The sequence below is a fragment of the Oncorhynchus keta genome, chromosome 4 (genome assembly GCF_023373465.1).
Source record: "Oncorhynchus keta strain PuntledgeMale-10-30-2019 chromosome 4, Oket_V2, whole genome shotgun sequence".
In the NCBI taxonomy this organism is placed as follows: domain Eukaryota; kingdom Metazoa; phylum Chordata; class Actinopteri; order Salmoniformes; family Salmonidae; genus Oncorhynchus; species Oncorhynchus keta.
Genome location: NC_068424.1, coordinates 29040198 through 29055924, shown reverse-complemented (window position 1 = coordinate 29055924; position 15727 = coordinate 29040198). Strand labels below are relative to the sequence as shown.

The 15727-nt window shown below is 43.0% G+C and overlaps 2 protein-coding genes across 2 annotated transcripts in view; one reads left to right on the top strand and one right to left on the bottom strand.

Annotated features, from left to right (window-relative positions):
• The window catches only part of LOC118372813 (serine/threonine-protein kinase PRP4 homolog), a 349083-nt gene that overhangs the window by 307052 nt on the left and 26304 nt on the right, over positions 1–15727 (bottom strand). The gene's annotated exons all lie outside the window — the stretch shown is intronic.
• LOC118372794 (dermatan-sulfate epimerase-like protein) lies at positions 5800–11090 on the top strand. The gene has a single exon (XM_035758800.2). The coding sequence runs from the start codon at positions 6912–6914 to the stop codon at positions 10569–10571; it is 3660 nt and encodes a 1219-aa protein (XP_035614693.1). The 5' UTR covers positions 5800–6911; the 3' UTR covers positions 10572–11090.

The following is a 15727-nucleotide window of genomic DNA, read 5'->3' as shown; positions in this document are numbered from 1 at the left end:
ACTGGGCTTCCTCTCAGTACTGGGCTTCCCCTCAGTCCCGAGCTTCCCCTCAGTCCCGAGCTTCCCCTCAGTCCCGAGCTACCCCTCAGTCCCGAGCTACCCCTCAGTCCCGAGCTGCCCCAGTCCCGAGCTGCCCCTCAGTCCCGAGCTGCCCCTCAGTCACGAGCTGCCCCTCAGTCCAGAGGGGTTCTGGGTGAGGACTATTAGGCCATGGTCGGCGGCAAGGGTGGATTATCCCAGGACGCGAGGGGGAGGAACTAAGACATTAATGGAGTGGGGTCCACATCCCGAGCCGGAGCCGCCACCATGGACAGACGCCCACCCGGACCCTCCCTATGGTTTTGAGGTGCGTCCGGGAGTCCGCACATTAGGGGGGGGTTGTGTCACGCCTTCGTCTTAGTATTTTGTGTTTTCTTTATTTATTTGGTCAGGCCAGGGTGTGACATGGGTTATTGTGGTGTGTTTTTGTCTTAGGGGTTTTGTGGGGTGTCTACGTAGTCGTGGTAATGGGAGGCGGTTCTCAATCAGAGTCAGGTGATTATCGTTGTCTCTGATTGGGAACCATATTTAGGCAGCCATATTCTGTGAGTGTTTTGTGGGTGATTGTTCCTGTCTTTGTGTTTGCACCAGATAGGGCTGTTTCGGTTTTCGTTATTTCATTTAGTTATTTTTGTAGTTTCTGTATGTATAGTTTTCCTTCATTAAAATATCATGAATCATCATCACCCTGCATTTTGGTCCGATCCTTGTTCTACCTCTTCGTCAGAGGAGGAGATAGAAGAGAGCCGTTACAGGTACAAATTGCCTGGTGCTTGAGGGTTGAACACAGCAGGGTACGGCAGTGGGGGCATCCAACACTGCCACTCTTAGAAGCCATATCTATGTTGCCTGCTTGGTTTAGCCCTCAGGCCACTGTATACCTGGAGGATCCAGGTGCCATGCTTTGCCTGCAAGGCAAGAAATGTGGTCTGTCTGTTAAGACGATCCTGGCAATGAAGAAAGACTGAAAATGTAGTTGATGACTTTCCATATAGAATTTGACCAGGAGAATACAATGTTATGACTTTCCATCTTAAATCAACTGAAGGCACAGCTAACCTACTTGATGACATTTTGGAAATTTAGCAGACTCTTAGAGTGCATAGACTTGAATACCTTTCCTCTGTGGGAATCAAACCCACAACCCTGGCTTTGTGAACACCATGCTCTACCAACTGAGCCACACAGGAGGTTAGGTTTGCTTTGTTTGACAGCTTATTCAAGTATGACATTGCCTAAGGTGCAACAAACAAACACCAATAATCAAGGTTTAGTTGGCAGAGAGACTGCAGGCAGCAAAACTGTTAAGCCACACATACCGAAACAAGAAGACAATTCAAGCGAGTATGATAGGCAACACACAGTAAGTTTGAGTACACATTCTAAAGGAAAATCACATCTGAAATGATATTGGTTTGGATTTTCATTTGGGATTTAGAGGGAATCCTCATATGTCTATTACACAGCAATGGGAAATCAATGAGGCATTTTGCTGTGAACTGTTAATGAACTTACTCTTCAGAGAATTAATACACAGCATGATTTTAATTAGGGTGAATTAATTAATTTATGTAATGCCTTCATACGTCACAGTGGCCTAGGGGAGAGGGCCAGCCCAGCCCAGTGATGCAAGCTTTGCGCAGGGAGGAAGTAGTTCATGTTTTCTCATGCCAAAATCTGTTATGATGGACGTTGGACTCAGTCAGTTGTGCATCACTGCTCATTTCTGCTTCAGTCCCATTTCAACAGAAGCCTGTCACTTTCCCAGCGGACAATGCAGTGAGTTGCTTTGGAAGGTTCTCCCCCACTTTGCGGTGGCAACATTAATACTGTCAAAGCAGAGGAGGATGCAAAGAATCAAAATTTGCGAGATGGATGCCGGTCCCATTTGAATAATGTGAGCCTTGGAGAACACAGATTTCCTTACCAGACCGTTTGAAGTGTGTGCGGCAAAGAGACGACTCCTGACAGTGTCAAATTAAACCTCTGTCTCTGAAAGTGGGGAGGGGTAGAAGCAACAGCAACACTGTGAGTTCTAATCTTGCAGTGCACAGAGCCAAATCACATCACAACCGGTTGTTGCAATATCAATCATACAGAAAGGTTTCATTTACACCCCTGGGAGAACATCAGATGTCATACGACGAAATTGGATTTACATCTGGGAACAGTGTTTTCTTCTCCACACAGTACGATTATGTCATGTATGATATAATACAAGCCAATCATCTGCATAAGCAATGTGAGCAAAGGGAGGAGCATTAAGCAACAAAGTACAATCAGTCCTAGTAGAAGCACTATACTGTATCTTGGGTGCAGACACGGTAGTGACAGGGACTTTTGAAACATAGCCATATTCCCACAGATCTTAATTGGTAGTGTGCCTGTTTCGCTCACACTCTTTCATAATATCTCCATCTATTTTCTGCCACCTTCTCACTTAAAAGCATTCATTCTTTTTCCTTTTAGTTTTTTTCTCAGCACCAAATTACCCTGGGGGACTATGAAATTTGCATCTTGAAATATTCATGGGGGTTTTAGGAGCTGGGTTGTACCATGCACTTCCACATAGTAGAACAGGTATCAACGCAGCATGTGTGGTAAATGTTTCATGATCACAGCCCGGCGTATTCCCAGCTCAGAACGTCTCCCACATTAAAGGCTGCCTGCCTGGCACATCACATCAGTCTCCTTCACTCAAGGTCTGCTAGGTTGATCCCGCTATCAGAATGTGTTTGTTCTCAATCATCCTCCTATTTATCTTATTTGAATGCTATGTCAAACGCAGCAGTCTCACGTTGTTTAATGGATGTAGAAGTTTGACAGCGAGTCACCAAAATAACATATGGAGTGGAGGAAAGAACTAGTTTGAAAGGTGCACTTTTGTCTTGGAAAGGGATTTCATGTACTGATATACATATAATTGTATATTTTCTAGGGAACGTTTTCCTCTCATACCTTCAGCTGTTACAGAAGACTGCTTTCAAGGTCATTATAATAACATTATATCACCGTTAGATCATTTTGGTGCAGTGGTTAATCATGTACATTGAGAGAGTTGGACAAAGATTTTACTCACAATAGGTAACACTTGAATTGGTTTAGGCCTCCATGTAGTTCAATAATGTATTTAGGATATTGTGTGTCCAATGAATGACTGTACAAAACATTAGGAACATCTGCTCTTTCCATGACATCGACTGACCAGGTGAATCCAGTTGAAAGCTATGATCCCTTATTGATGTCACTTGTTAAATCCACTTCAATCAATGTAGATGATGGGTAGGATACAGCTTAAAGAAGGATTTTTCAACCTTGAGACAATTGAGACATGGATTGTGTATGTGTGGAATTCAGAGGATGAATGGGCAAGGCAAAAATATTTAAGTGCCTTTGAACAGGGTATGGTAGTAGGTTCCAGGTGGTTGTGTCAAGACGTGCAACACTGCTGGGTTTTTCACGCTCAACAGTTCACCATGTGTATCAAGAATGGTCCACCACCCAAAGGACATCCAGCCAACATGACACACCTATGGAAAGCATTGATGTCAACATGGGCCAACATCTCTGTTGAACGTTTTCGACATCTTATAGAGTCAATGCCCTGTCGAATTGAGGCTGCTTTTATGGCAAAAGAGGGGGTGCAACTAAATATTCGGAAGGTGCTCCTAATGTTTGCTAAACTCAGTGTATTTCCTAATTCAATTTCTGCAGATTACATTGGCAGTCTCTGCTTTAATGGCTTTGGTTTCAATTAGTTATTATAATAATAAACTAAACTCTTACGCTGATAGTAGGCTACTAAACATTGCGGCTGATGGTTTGACAGCCAACAGATCATTTGGAGAGAGTATGTGTTATTAGCTAGAGAAACCACCCTAGAGATGAGTTCTCAGACCGACATGATTGACAGCCAGACCTCATGGTAAGGTAAAGTGTTGCAACGCTCTTAAAAAACTGAAACAGACACATTTTTTCAGTCAGACTCTACCCAGAGGCCATCATGCAGGACGCTGGCATGCTGTGTTACCCCGAGACTCTGGGGGAGGAATTGATATTCTCTGCAGCGACTGAGAGGAGTCTTTCATAGGACCCTGGTTCACTCCTCCCTTTGCTCCCAGCATGCCACGGTTTTAATAAGGGCACCGGCTGTTTGTTCACACCTCTCTGTTCAATATGCATGACCAGACCTTTTTTTACCCCAACCCCAGCCAAACCCTGAGCTTTCTGATACTTCAAACAACCACTACGAACAGCAGTGAATGGCAAAGGGCCACCTATCGCTTGTCAGTCAAGAAACTGTCTCTCTCTGTGTGTGGATGCCATGTTGCCATGTTTGACACATCTTTGGCAATAAAGAGCTGTAGCGTTCAACCTCTTCTGATCTGATGTGTTTGAAACGTCACTAGGCAACGCGTGCCAAGCAACAACCTCAAGACCTCCTGTTCAGGGCCGTAGGCACCGACAGCTGTGGATAATAGTGATTAGAGTGTTTTTATCTCGTGGTAATGGGACTCCATCATCACAGTATGCAGAAGACTCTTGCAATTAGGCAGCCCAGTCGATCCAATGTTGCTCCGTCTAAAATACATATCTGACATTTGTAAGTTGTTGCCTTTCATCTCATTTTAAGAACGTTATTTGTTTCTCCCTCAAGGCGTGTTCTGTAAGGCAAAGCCCACTGGGCACACACTAGTTGAATCAATGTTATTTCCACGTCATTTTCGTTGAACCAACATGGAATAGACATTGAATTGACGTTTGTGCCCAGTGGGTAGTGTTTGAAACAAACACAAGGGATTACATTTATCCTTGCATATCAGAAGCAAGAGAAATCTAGATTTTCACTTTCATTTAGCCATCTTTTTGAAGATGAATTCTCTTGAGAAAAAAATCATAATAATGAAGGAGGAAGGGGACGCTTATTGGAGATTAAATGAGTCACCGGTATGCTGTTGAGAAACCTGGACCCTGAACAGATGGACAATTAATGGCATTGAAAGGCAAGGAAGGGAAGTGGATGTGGCACAGGAGCCTCCATCTCTCTCTCCCTGGTGGAAGAGGAGAGTTGTGTCCTAGGGGAGATCTAGATGCATGGCTTCTGCAAAGGGGCTGATAAGGGTAACTGTTGGTCCATTTTTACATGTAGTCTGAACGTGCAACTCAGTGAGGTGGTCCCCACAGAATATCTTCCATGTAGACACTATGAGCTTGTATGAGTCTGGCAATGAGTCAAAAGTCAAAGGCAGCAACTGTGAAATAAAAACACCACATTTCCTACAGTGAATACTTGTCTTATCTTCTCACATGTGTTGTTGTTTACTGTTATGGTCCTTTCAGTAGGCTAATTACTTTTCTGATTTTCTAAAGGACATGGCATCATGGCACTGATTAAGGTGCCCATGCATTGGCAGAGTAATTAGGTAATGCTGATTGTTATTAGACTTCAATGACGCTGTAATTAAACATTTACACAGTATTGTCGGTGTGATTGACATTCATTATAGGCAAGATCCATCAACAGGTTGTTGGACATATAGGTTTTCTACTAATTTAATGTAGGCTAAAAGTATTAACTCACAATAGAGTAATTCCAATTTGGGGCAGCGGGTCCGTTGTGCGTTGTTTTTACACAATAATCTGCAACTCGTTGAACTTCACATTTCACAGCTGCATTCTCGCGCAGGGAAATCTGAGAGCGCACTTCCAAAATCACGGCTCCCTCTACAGGTAATAAGGTGTACATTTTCAGTGACTGCTAGAAAACAATATCACACTGTAATACAGTAAGTAGGACGGAGATATCAGACGCAGCAAGATACATACATGTTCAAACGCAATTGTTGTGTGATGCAGTATATATGCCGGAGTGGAGAAAGCGAAAGCAAAGCAGTTGATTAGGCTGCAAGGATTTTCCAGCCTGAACGTTTGTCTATTTTTGGGAATGTATTATTTTTTTTATTGACAATGTTATGTCTCTTTCTTTGAATACTTGGTTGGCAGTGACGACAACTTTCCCTTTTTAACTAGCCTTCTTAATCTAACGTTCGTTGGTTTGGGAAAGAAGACAAACTGCGAATAGGGGAAAATACATCATTTTAGAATGGAAAACGACTAAACCTTGGATTGGGACAGTACATCATCGCGACAGCTCGCAATGTTAAATGCGGAAATGCGCTATTTTCTTTGGTTTGTGGATATTTCAGCTCGATCGAGGAGAATAAAAAGCCTTTGGGTGTCTGTGATTGGACCGGACACGGACTGGGGCTGACTGATGTTTTTCCAGGAGGAAATGTTTTTTGGGGAGAGATGAATACGAGTTTGCTGCTGCTCGCAGCAGGAGAGATGCCAGTCACTCCATGCGCCACACTCCAGTGAGGCTTGACAACGTGCCGGCAAAAACGGAAAAGATTCATGGATAATTCTATGTTTCATTTTTCTAAAATATTTATGTAAAATTGTTGTTTGATTGTACTCTTATTTTATGGGTTAGAACAGATGTCCACACCTCCACAACTTTATCTGTCTGCTGCGTTTTCAAACCTTTCCAAGTGGAGATGGACATTGTGCGTTTGTGTACGGTATTGGACTGGAGTAGCCTATACAGTAGGCAGAACATTAGTGCTGTCAAGCTCTGGCCTCCTGGCAATTATTCACGCTGACTGGTATTGTAGAATGCATGCTATTTTATTGTGAAATAATATAGTCTGTCGTTTTTTTTTAATAGAATGTGAGATTGAACTGTCAGAAAACACATCTCATATATATTTGAATATGTCTCCAAAATACATTTCCTGAAGTTTTTGAAAAATACTTAAATTTGCCATTCAGCTTCAAAAAGGAGATGATAATATAAACAACACAACAACAAAATGTCTTGGACCATGGCAAAAAAGTGGATAGGGTGCTATATATTTTTACTGGCACTCTTGGCAGTGGGAATGGCCTTTTCGGGTGTATTCAACGCGTCCGAAAAATACATTTTTACGGATGATTTGGTGCCGCTCAAACTCACCCAGGCTAAAGCATCAGAGCATCGAAAACTTCAATCTACCGATTCTCATCCCAACCTGTATTTCAACCAAGTTGATGTACAGCTTATGAGGCAAAGATCATCCAGCACACACAGCCACATTTTCAAAGTAATCAGAGCAGCGGTCCTGACCATGCTGTCCAATGTGCCCCTTTACATGCCCCCTGCAAAACATGAGGAGTTTACTAGCAAGTGGAATGAGATTTACGGGAACAACCTACCCCCCCTTGCTCTGTATTGCCTGCTGTGCCCAGAGGATTCCGGTGCCCTGCAGTTTCTCATGAAGTTTATGGATAGAATGGCAAATTACCCGGACTGGAAGGTGACCAGTGCTCCCAATGATGAGGTGCCCTTGGCACACTCACTTACTGGGTTTGCCACCGCATATGACATTATTTACTCGTTCCTGGACGAGCACCGACGGGATGTTTACCTCAAGAGAATTCGCTCTGAGACAGAGGAGCTGTATGAAACATCTAAGTATAGGGGTTGGGGGAAGCAGTATCTCCAAAATCATCAAACCACTAATATATTAGCCATCTTGACTGGGGCTATTGTGGTCGGCGCCCATGAGGACCCAGAAACGATGGTTTGGAAACAGGTGTCAGTCAATTATATGGAGAAGACCATGTTTCTCCTAAACCACGTTGTAGACGGGTCACTAGATGAGGGCGTGGCATACGGGAGCTATACAGCCAAGTCGATCACTCAGTATGTTTTCTTAGCGCAACGTCATTTCAACATTGACAACACACAGAACAACTGGCTGCGGGAACACTTCTGGTTCTACTATGCCACTCTTCTGCCCGGCTTTCAGAGGACTGTGGGCATAGCCGACTCCAACTACAACTGGTTCTACGGCCCAGAGAGCCAGCTGGTGTTCCTAGACACATTTGTTATAAGAAACGGCACTGGGAACTGGCTAGCCCAGCAGATTAGAAAGCACAGGCCCAAAGACGGTCCCATGGGTCAGTCCTCTGCCCAGCGCTGGACTACCCTACACACTGAGTACATCTGGTACAATGCCCATCTCACTGCACAACCTCCCCATGGCTTTGGCAAAGCCAGGATGCATATTTTCTCCAACTGGGGTGTGGTGACGTACGGAGCCGGGCTGCCCAACGGTCAGGGAAACACATTTGTCTCCTTTAAATCCGGGAAGCTGGGTGGCCGTGCCGTGTATGACATCGTTCATGCAAAGCCCTATTCATGGCTGGACGGCTGGAATAGCTTCAACCCAGGCCACGAGCACCCGGACCAAAACTCCTTCACTTTTGCCCCTAACGGACAGGTGTTTGTGTCTGAAGCACTTTACGGGCCTAAGTACAGTTATCTGAACAATGTGCTGGTGTTCGGACCCTCTCCCAGCAGCCAGTGTAACGCTCCATGGGAGGGCCAGCTGGGGGAGTGTGCTAAATGGCTGCGCTGGACAGATGAAGGGGTAGGGGATGCTGCTGGGGAGCTGATCGCTGCCTCCTCCCATAGAGACACTATGTTTGTAAGCGGGGAGGCAGCCCCAGCTTACTCTCCTGCCATGCGGCTGAGGAGTGTCTACAGGGCCCTTGTGCTGCTCAACTCCCAGACCTTGCTAGTACTGGACCATGTTGAGAAGCTGGACGATTCGCCCATCACCTCGCAGAGTGCGTTCTTCCACAACCTCGACATTGACTTCAAATATGTCCCCTATAAATTCATGGACAAGTACAATGGGGCGTTGATGGATGTGTGGGATGCTCATTATAAAATGTTCTGGTTTGACAGCCAGGGTCTCAGCCCAGATACTAGGATACAGGAGGCCGAGCAGGCTGCGGAGTTCAAAAAGAGATGGACACAGTATGTTAACGTCACTTTCCCCATGAGGGGCACAGTAAGCCGAGTGGCCTATGTGATGCATGGACCTTATGTCAAAGTGTCCAACTGTCGATTTCTGGACAGTAGCAAAAATGGTGTCAGACTATCTCTAGTTATAAACAACACAGAGAAAATAGTTTCAGTTGTTACAAACTATAAAGACATAGGAACAAGATTAAGTTATTTAGGATTTGGGGGTTATGCCAAAATGGAAGACAGACATCAGATCATTCGATATGGCCTGGGGACTCAACTGGTTCCGAAACAAAACACAGTGGACAATCAGCTGTTTGATTTTGGATTCACAGTCAATGTGATAGCGGGGGTGATACTTTGTGTTGCCATTGTTTTTTTGACCCTGCAGAGAAAGTTCTATGTGTGCTTCAGTAGACTGATGCGCTATGCTCTGTTCTCGGTGCTCATACTGTGGATAGCTGCGCTGTTGTTCGTGTCAAACACCTGCGATCAACTCCTATGTGGGGTCAAATGGAAAGGTGTCAGCACTGACCCAGAGGTCAGCAAACAAACCAGACTTTATGATCAACATCGCTTTGCCCTGCCAACCGTTGTCATAACGACCCTGCCTGGCTCAGGATCTGAAATACTTAAGAACCTTTTTGACAACAGCTCCGACTTTGTTTACATTCGGGTCCCCACGGAGCATGTAGACATTCCAGAGACCGAGTTCGAATTTGACTCGCTGGTTGATGCCTGTGAGTGGTCCAGAACGGACGCCCTGCGCGGACGCTTTAAAATCATCCAGGGCTGGCTGCATTCTCTGGTCCACAACACCAAGCTGCATTTGCAGAACATCCAGCTAGTGGAGAGTAGCAGGGCCAAGCTGCCCCAGAGAGCCCCAGGCCTCGGCAGTGACAGGAGGAAGAGGACCAGGAGGAAGGAGCCTGCCGCCGAGCTGAGGGGCAAGATGAGGGGTGGCCTTGATCGGGATGCTGAGTATGTCAGGGAGATGAGGCGCCACATCAGTGAGTACCCCAATGCCCGCGTGGTCCTCAACATGAGGAGTGGAAGCTGGGGGCTCAAACTCCCCTTCCTTCAGGAGGTGGTGGGCCCGTCCCTGAGGACCATCAATGTAGTCAGAGACCCCCGGGCGTGGATCTATCTCATGCTCTATAACAGTAAACCCAGCTTTTACTCCCTTAAAAACATTCCTCAACACCTGTCCCTGATATTCAAGGAGGACGGTAACAGTAGCAGTACCAGGGACAGGTGCCCAGTCTCAGCCCCTGAGTTCAGAATGATCCGGAGGCTCTTGTCCCACTCGGAGGCCAGCGCCGTCCTCCTGCTGGCTCACCTGTGGCTGGCACACACTGCTGCAGTGCTCCGGGTCAGTGGGAGCCTCCAGGCAGAGGCCTACCTCCAGGTGAGGTTTGAGGACATAGTCACTTTCCCCCAGGAGACAGCTGAAAGGATCCACAGGTTCCTGGGGGTGCCGGTCACACCGGCGGCCCTCAACCAGCTCATGTTCACCACCTCCACAAACTTGTACAACCTGATGTACGAGGGGGACATATCACCAGCCAACATTAACATATGGAGGCAGAACATGCCTCGCAAGGACATCAGACTGATCGAGGACACATGTGGGGTGGTCATGAAAAGACTTGGGTACTCAAGGTTTATCAGCTAGTTAATGTTACTGCTGCAGGTCAGCTGATATCAAGTTGTCTTGTTTGTAACTGTCAATCTTTTACTTTAATCATCTCTAATGTTGTATTTTGCACTGACCGGTAACGGAAGTGATATCATCACTGAGTCACTGATGGGAAGTAGTAACACGGGACAAAAACAATTATTTAAGCCCAATTATTTCACTGTGTTCTGGGTTTTACTCTGTTACATTATACTTGGGCGGTTCTACTCACACATGATACCTTGTGTTTGCAAGTGAGGGATGTTTTACATTAAAAATGAGTTGAAGGGGAACTTTAAAAGTGAAAGTATTTGATTGTGTTTTCTCCCTATTATCCCTGGACAATTACTTTAAACACTCTTTGTTGGAGTGAGATTTCCACCCTTTGATGTCTTACAGTTGTCTCTTAAAAAGTCTCCCAAAAAACGGCAATGTCTAAACAGATTATTTTTGTAAAGCTGTTTGGAGCTTAGAAATACAATATGTTCCTAGTGCTTAATTGTTTTTTTAATATATATATATATATATATATATATATATATATATATATATATATATATATATATATATATATATATATATATATATATATATATATATATATATATATATATATATACACTACCGTTCAAAAGTTTGGGGTCACTTAGAAATGTTCTTGTTTTTGAAAGAAAAGCACATTTTTTGTCCATTAAAAAATTGCTGTTCTTTCAAAAACAAAGAGAGTTCTAAGTGATCCCAAACTTTTGAACGGTAGTGTATACGTATATATATGTACAGTTGAAGTCTGAAGTTTACATACAGCTTAGCCAAATAAATTTAAACTCAGTTTTCCACAATTCCTGACATTTAATCCTAGTAAAAATTACCTGTCTTAGGTCAGTTAGGATCACCACTTTATTTTAAGAATGTGAAATATCAGAATAATAGTAGAGAGAATGGTTGATTTCAGCTTTTATTTCTTTCATCACATTCCCAGTGGGTCAGAAGTTTACATACACCCAATTAGTATTTGTTAGCATTGCCTTTAATATGTTTAACTTGGGTCAAACGTTTTGGGTAGCCTTCCACAAGCTTCCTACAATAAGTTGAGTGAATTTTGTCCATTCCTCTCGACATAGCTGGTGTAACTAAGTCAGGTTTGTAGACCTTGTTTGCACACACTTTTTCAGTTCTGCCCACAAATTTTCTATAGGATGGAGGTCAGGGCTTTGTGATGGCCACTCCAATACCTTGACTTTGTTGTCCTGAAGCCATTTTGCCACAACTTTAGAAGTATGCTTGGGGTCGTTGTCCATTTGGAAGACCCATTTGCGACCAAGCTTTAACTTACTGACTGATGTCTTGAGATGTTGCTTCAATATATCCACATAATTTTGCTTCCTCGTGATGCCATCTATTTTGTGAAGTGCACCAATCCTTCCTGCAGCAAAGCACCCCCACAACATGATGCTGCCACCACTGTGCTTCACGGTTCGGATGGTGTTCTTCGGCTTGCAAGCCTCCCCCTTTTTCCTCCAAACATAACGATGGTCATTATGGCCAAACTATTTTTGTTTCATCAGACCAGAGGACATACCAGAGGACCAGAGGACATTTCTCCAAAAGTACGATCTTTGTTCCCATGTGCAGTTGCAAACCGCAGTCTGGCTTTTTTATGGCGGTTTTGGAGCAGTGGCTTCTTCCTTGCTGAGCAGCCTTTCATGTTATGTCAATATAGGACTCGTTTTGCTGTGGATATAGATACTTTTGTACCTGTTTCCTCCAGCATCTTCACAAGGTCCTTTTCTGTTGTTCTGGGATTGATATGCATTTTTTCGCACCAAAGTACGTTCATCTCTAGGAGATAGAACGCTTCTCCTTCCTGAGCGGTATGATGGCTGCGTGGTCACATGGTGTTTATACTTGCATGCTATTGTTTGTACAGATGAACGTGGTACCTTCAGGTGTTTGGAAATTGCTCCCAAGGATGAACCAGACTTGTGGAGGTCTACAATTGTTTTCTAAGGTCTTGGCTTATTTTTATTTTCCCATGATGCCAAGCAAAGAGGCACTGAGTTTTGAGTTTGGCCTTGAAATACATCCACAGGTACACCTCCAATTGACTCAAATTATGTAAATTAGCCTATCAGGAGCTTCTAAAGCCATGATATCCTTTTCTGAAAATTTCCAAGCTGTTTAAAGGCATAGTCAACTTAGTGTATGTACACTTCTGACCCACTGGAATTGTGATGAAATTTTTGGAGTGGTTGAAAAACGAGTTTTAATGACTCCGACCTAAATGTATGTAAACTTCCGACTTCAACTGTATATATATATATGAATAATGTGTTCCTAGTGCTTATATAAATATGTATATGAATAATGTGGACTGTATTTTCATACAAATGTATACTGGAAATGTTTTATGTTAGACAAGAATGCCATCAAGGACTTTTATTTGAAGTTCATGACATGTTAATGGTTTAGCACTTTGCAGGGATTCCCTCAGATTATCTGTGAAAGACTATACATTTTAAGCCTTTAAAATCAAGTTGAAGTAATTATTCAAATGGTAATCTTAGGTTGTTGGTTTTCTGGTGGAAAAGAAAAGCAATGCCTTGTTACAAACACACATACCCCAAAGGCTATAACAAATTAAAATGGGAATTAATACCATGATCATGACATGATGTTTAACCCTTTCATGGCATCCATTGAGTTAAATCCAAAGAGGGTCAGCTCCATAGAGATCAAACTGGGCTAAACGACAGCCCTGACACAGTTTCAGTCTGAGCTATTCCAAAGCATCCCCCCCAGCTACCCATATTAATCTGCAAAACACCATAACTGGGGCTCTGTCCTCTGTTTCTGTTTCTGCGTTATCTTCACTCGGCCCTAGAGGAAATGCAAACAACGCAAGTTTCCATTTCCTGTCGCGCTCAATCAGATATCTAATGATCTTTCAGGACTTTGTCCTTAAACAGTTCACTAGACAGCAGCCTCCACTGGTTATGAATATTAAGTGTCTATTAAAAGGAAGTCTGGAAGTTTTAGTTTTCTGGGTTGTTATGTTCTATTCTATAAGCCACCAGTGTGCGCAAAATGTATTGAGTCTTTTTGAGTTTACATTTTATGCTTAATATACATTTAAATAATTGGATATTAAACAACATGGAAAAAATACACACTCAAAAACTGCCATTGTGTATGTACAGAAATATACGTATCATATCTTACGGAAATATCAGTCCTTTCTCAGCCAGAAACTGTCCTGGTTTTCCATTATGAACACTGAAACCTGTGATTGCTTGGAAAACCTGTTTGATGTTGTGGTCTTTGACTGTGTGTAACTTGGCAGCCATGCTCTCTCTTTGGTGTTGCAATCCTGTTACCAACTCTGTTTTGTATTTGCTTGTGGGGATGTGTTTCCTTGCTTCTGTGGCCTTGAATTACAAACATACTTCTCTACATCTGGTTTTAATGGGCTCCAGAGCAGGATGCTGAGACAATGTAAAAGAAAATAATACATTCTTAAATACAGTACATTGACAACCAGTGACTAATATGATCCATTGCATCATTGATTCACTTTGTGGTTCTCTTTTGTAGTTCCAAAAACGGAGGCTGCATCATCCCTATATATGGTAATCAAGGTCTAATATAGCTCTTTCTAGGAAATTGGTGACAGAAACGTAACTGCCTATATGTGTGGAACAGCCATCAAAATCCTGTAAAGAAATGCTCTTGTCACCTCTTTGCCTTTAACGAGCCCTGAGCCACATAAAACATGTCTTAACTAGAGCTGTGTTGTTAGCCCGCTAGCATTCCTTATTCTTGCTGTCTCCACGATTATCCATCCTCTACTAACACTGAGGTACTGGCAAAGCCTTCTACTCATAATCCCCCTTCTGTTAAAGAAACAACTTTAATATCTAAAAATACATCTATATATTAAATGCTATCAAACAAAGTTAGCTATTCCTAATTGTACTTATGCTGATTACCCCCCCATTTTAGTCAAGGAAATACTATGATTATTAGGCTAGTAAATATTCCCATAAAATGTATATTTTTGCTTTGATATTATATCTTGAGATAAGTTATGATTTACATTAAAATCAAAACAGAGTGTTTTTTGATGCTGATTGTGTGTAGCGAAGGAAGGAATAAACATTTGATGTCAACCAATGAAATGATATATTCAAAATCAAAGCCAATTAGTTCAACTATGCATGTTATGTAAGAAGGAATTACTTTCTTGTCTAAGTCAAGTCAGTATCTCAAACAGTTCTTACTTGATGGAGAATCCCTAAAGTATTTATTTCTGACTCATTCAATTCCCACACCTATCCTCTCATATTTATACCAAGCCAAATCATATTATGCAGAATCCTTTTGATGTCTGATTGCAGCGAAAATAGTGTGAGGACGGTGATAAATAATATAACTATAAAGCATTCTGCTCAACTTCAGCTCGTATTGTGTGGGCTAAGGCATTCCTTATTCATCATTTTAAATCTCAATGTAGTCCAGGAGACCAGATATACTGATATAATGTGATTGCGGCCCTATAATGCAGTATGAGTAAGTGATCCACTGTATCACACTAAGCAGAGGTTAACCAAATGGAGCGGTCGAGGGACTCAATTTCAGCTGAGTAACCGACTATAGCTGTACTCTTCTCCTTGCTATCTGCTATCCCCCGTATCCTCCACCAGCCCAGTATTGGTCCCAGGGGGTCCTCTCTCTCCTGGCAGCCACCAGCCCTGCCAACACTCATTAATTAACCTTTACTTCAGCCGCCATCAGTTAGGAACTATTCTAGTGGGGAGCTGGATCACTGTTATACAGTGTGTTTGCTATAGCTGTGTGCTACAGTATAGAGAGATAATATAGCCATTATTATAGTCTTACAACATTGTTGAATAGTCGTTTCTGATTGGCTGAAAGGTCGTTTCAGAATGGACATTAAAACCCAGATAATGGACAGTTGGAAAATATATCGGGGCACCTTGCAATCATGACGCAATAAGCGCCTACACATGCAGACCGTCCTTGCTACAAAGTTACAGAAAGCTAAACCAACAACCACACTAAACAAAATCTTTGTATGGGTGTCCTTGAACAGACAAGGGTACAGAGGATACAGGGACAACAAAAAAGGTAATTTA

What these genes read in the sequence shown, in the direction of transcription:
- LOC118372794 (XM_035758800.2), top strand. Translation starts at nt 6,912, where the DNA reads ATGTCTTGGACCATGGCAAAAAAGTGGATAGGGTGCTATATATTTTTA.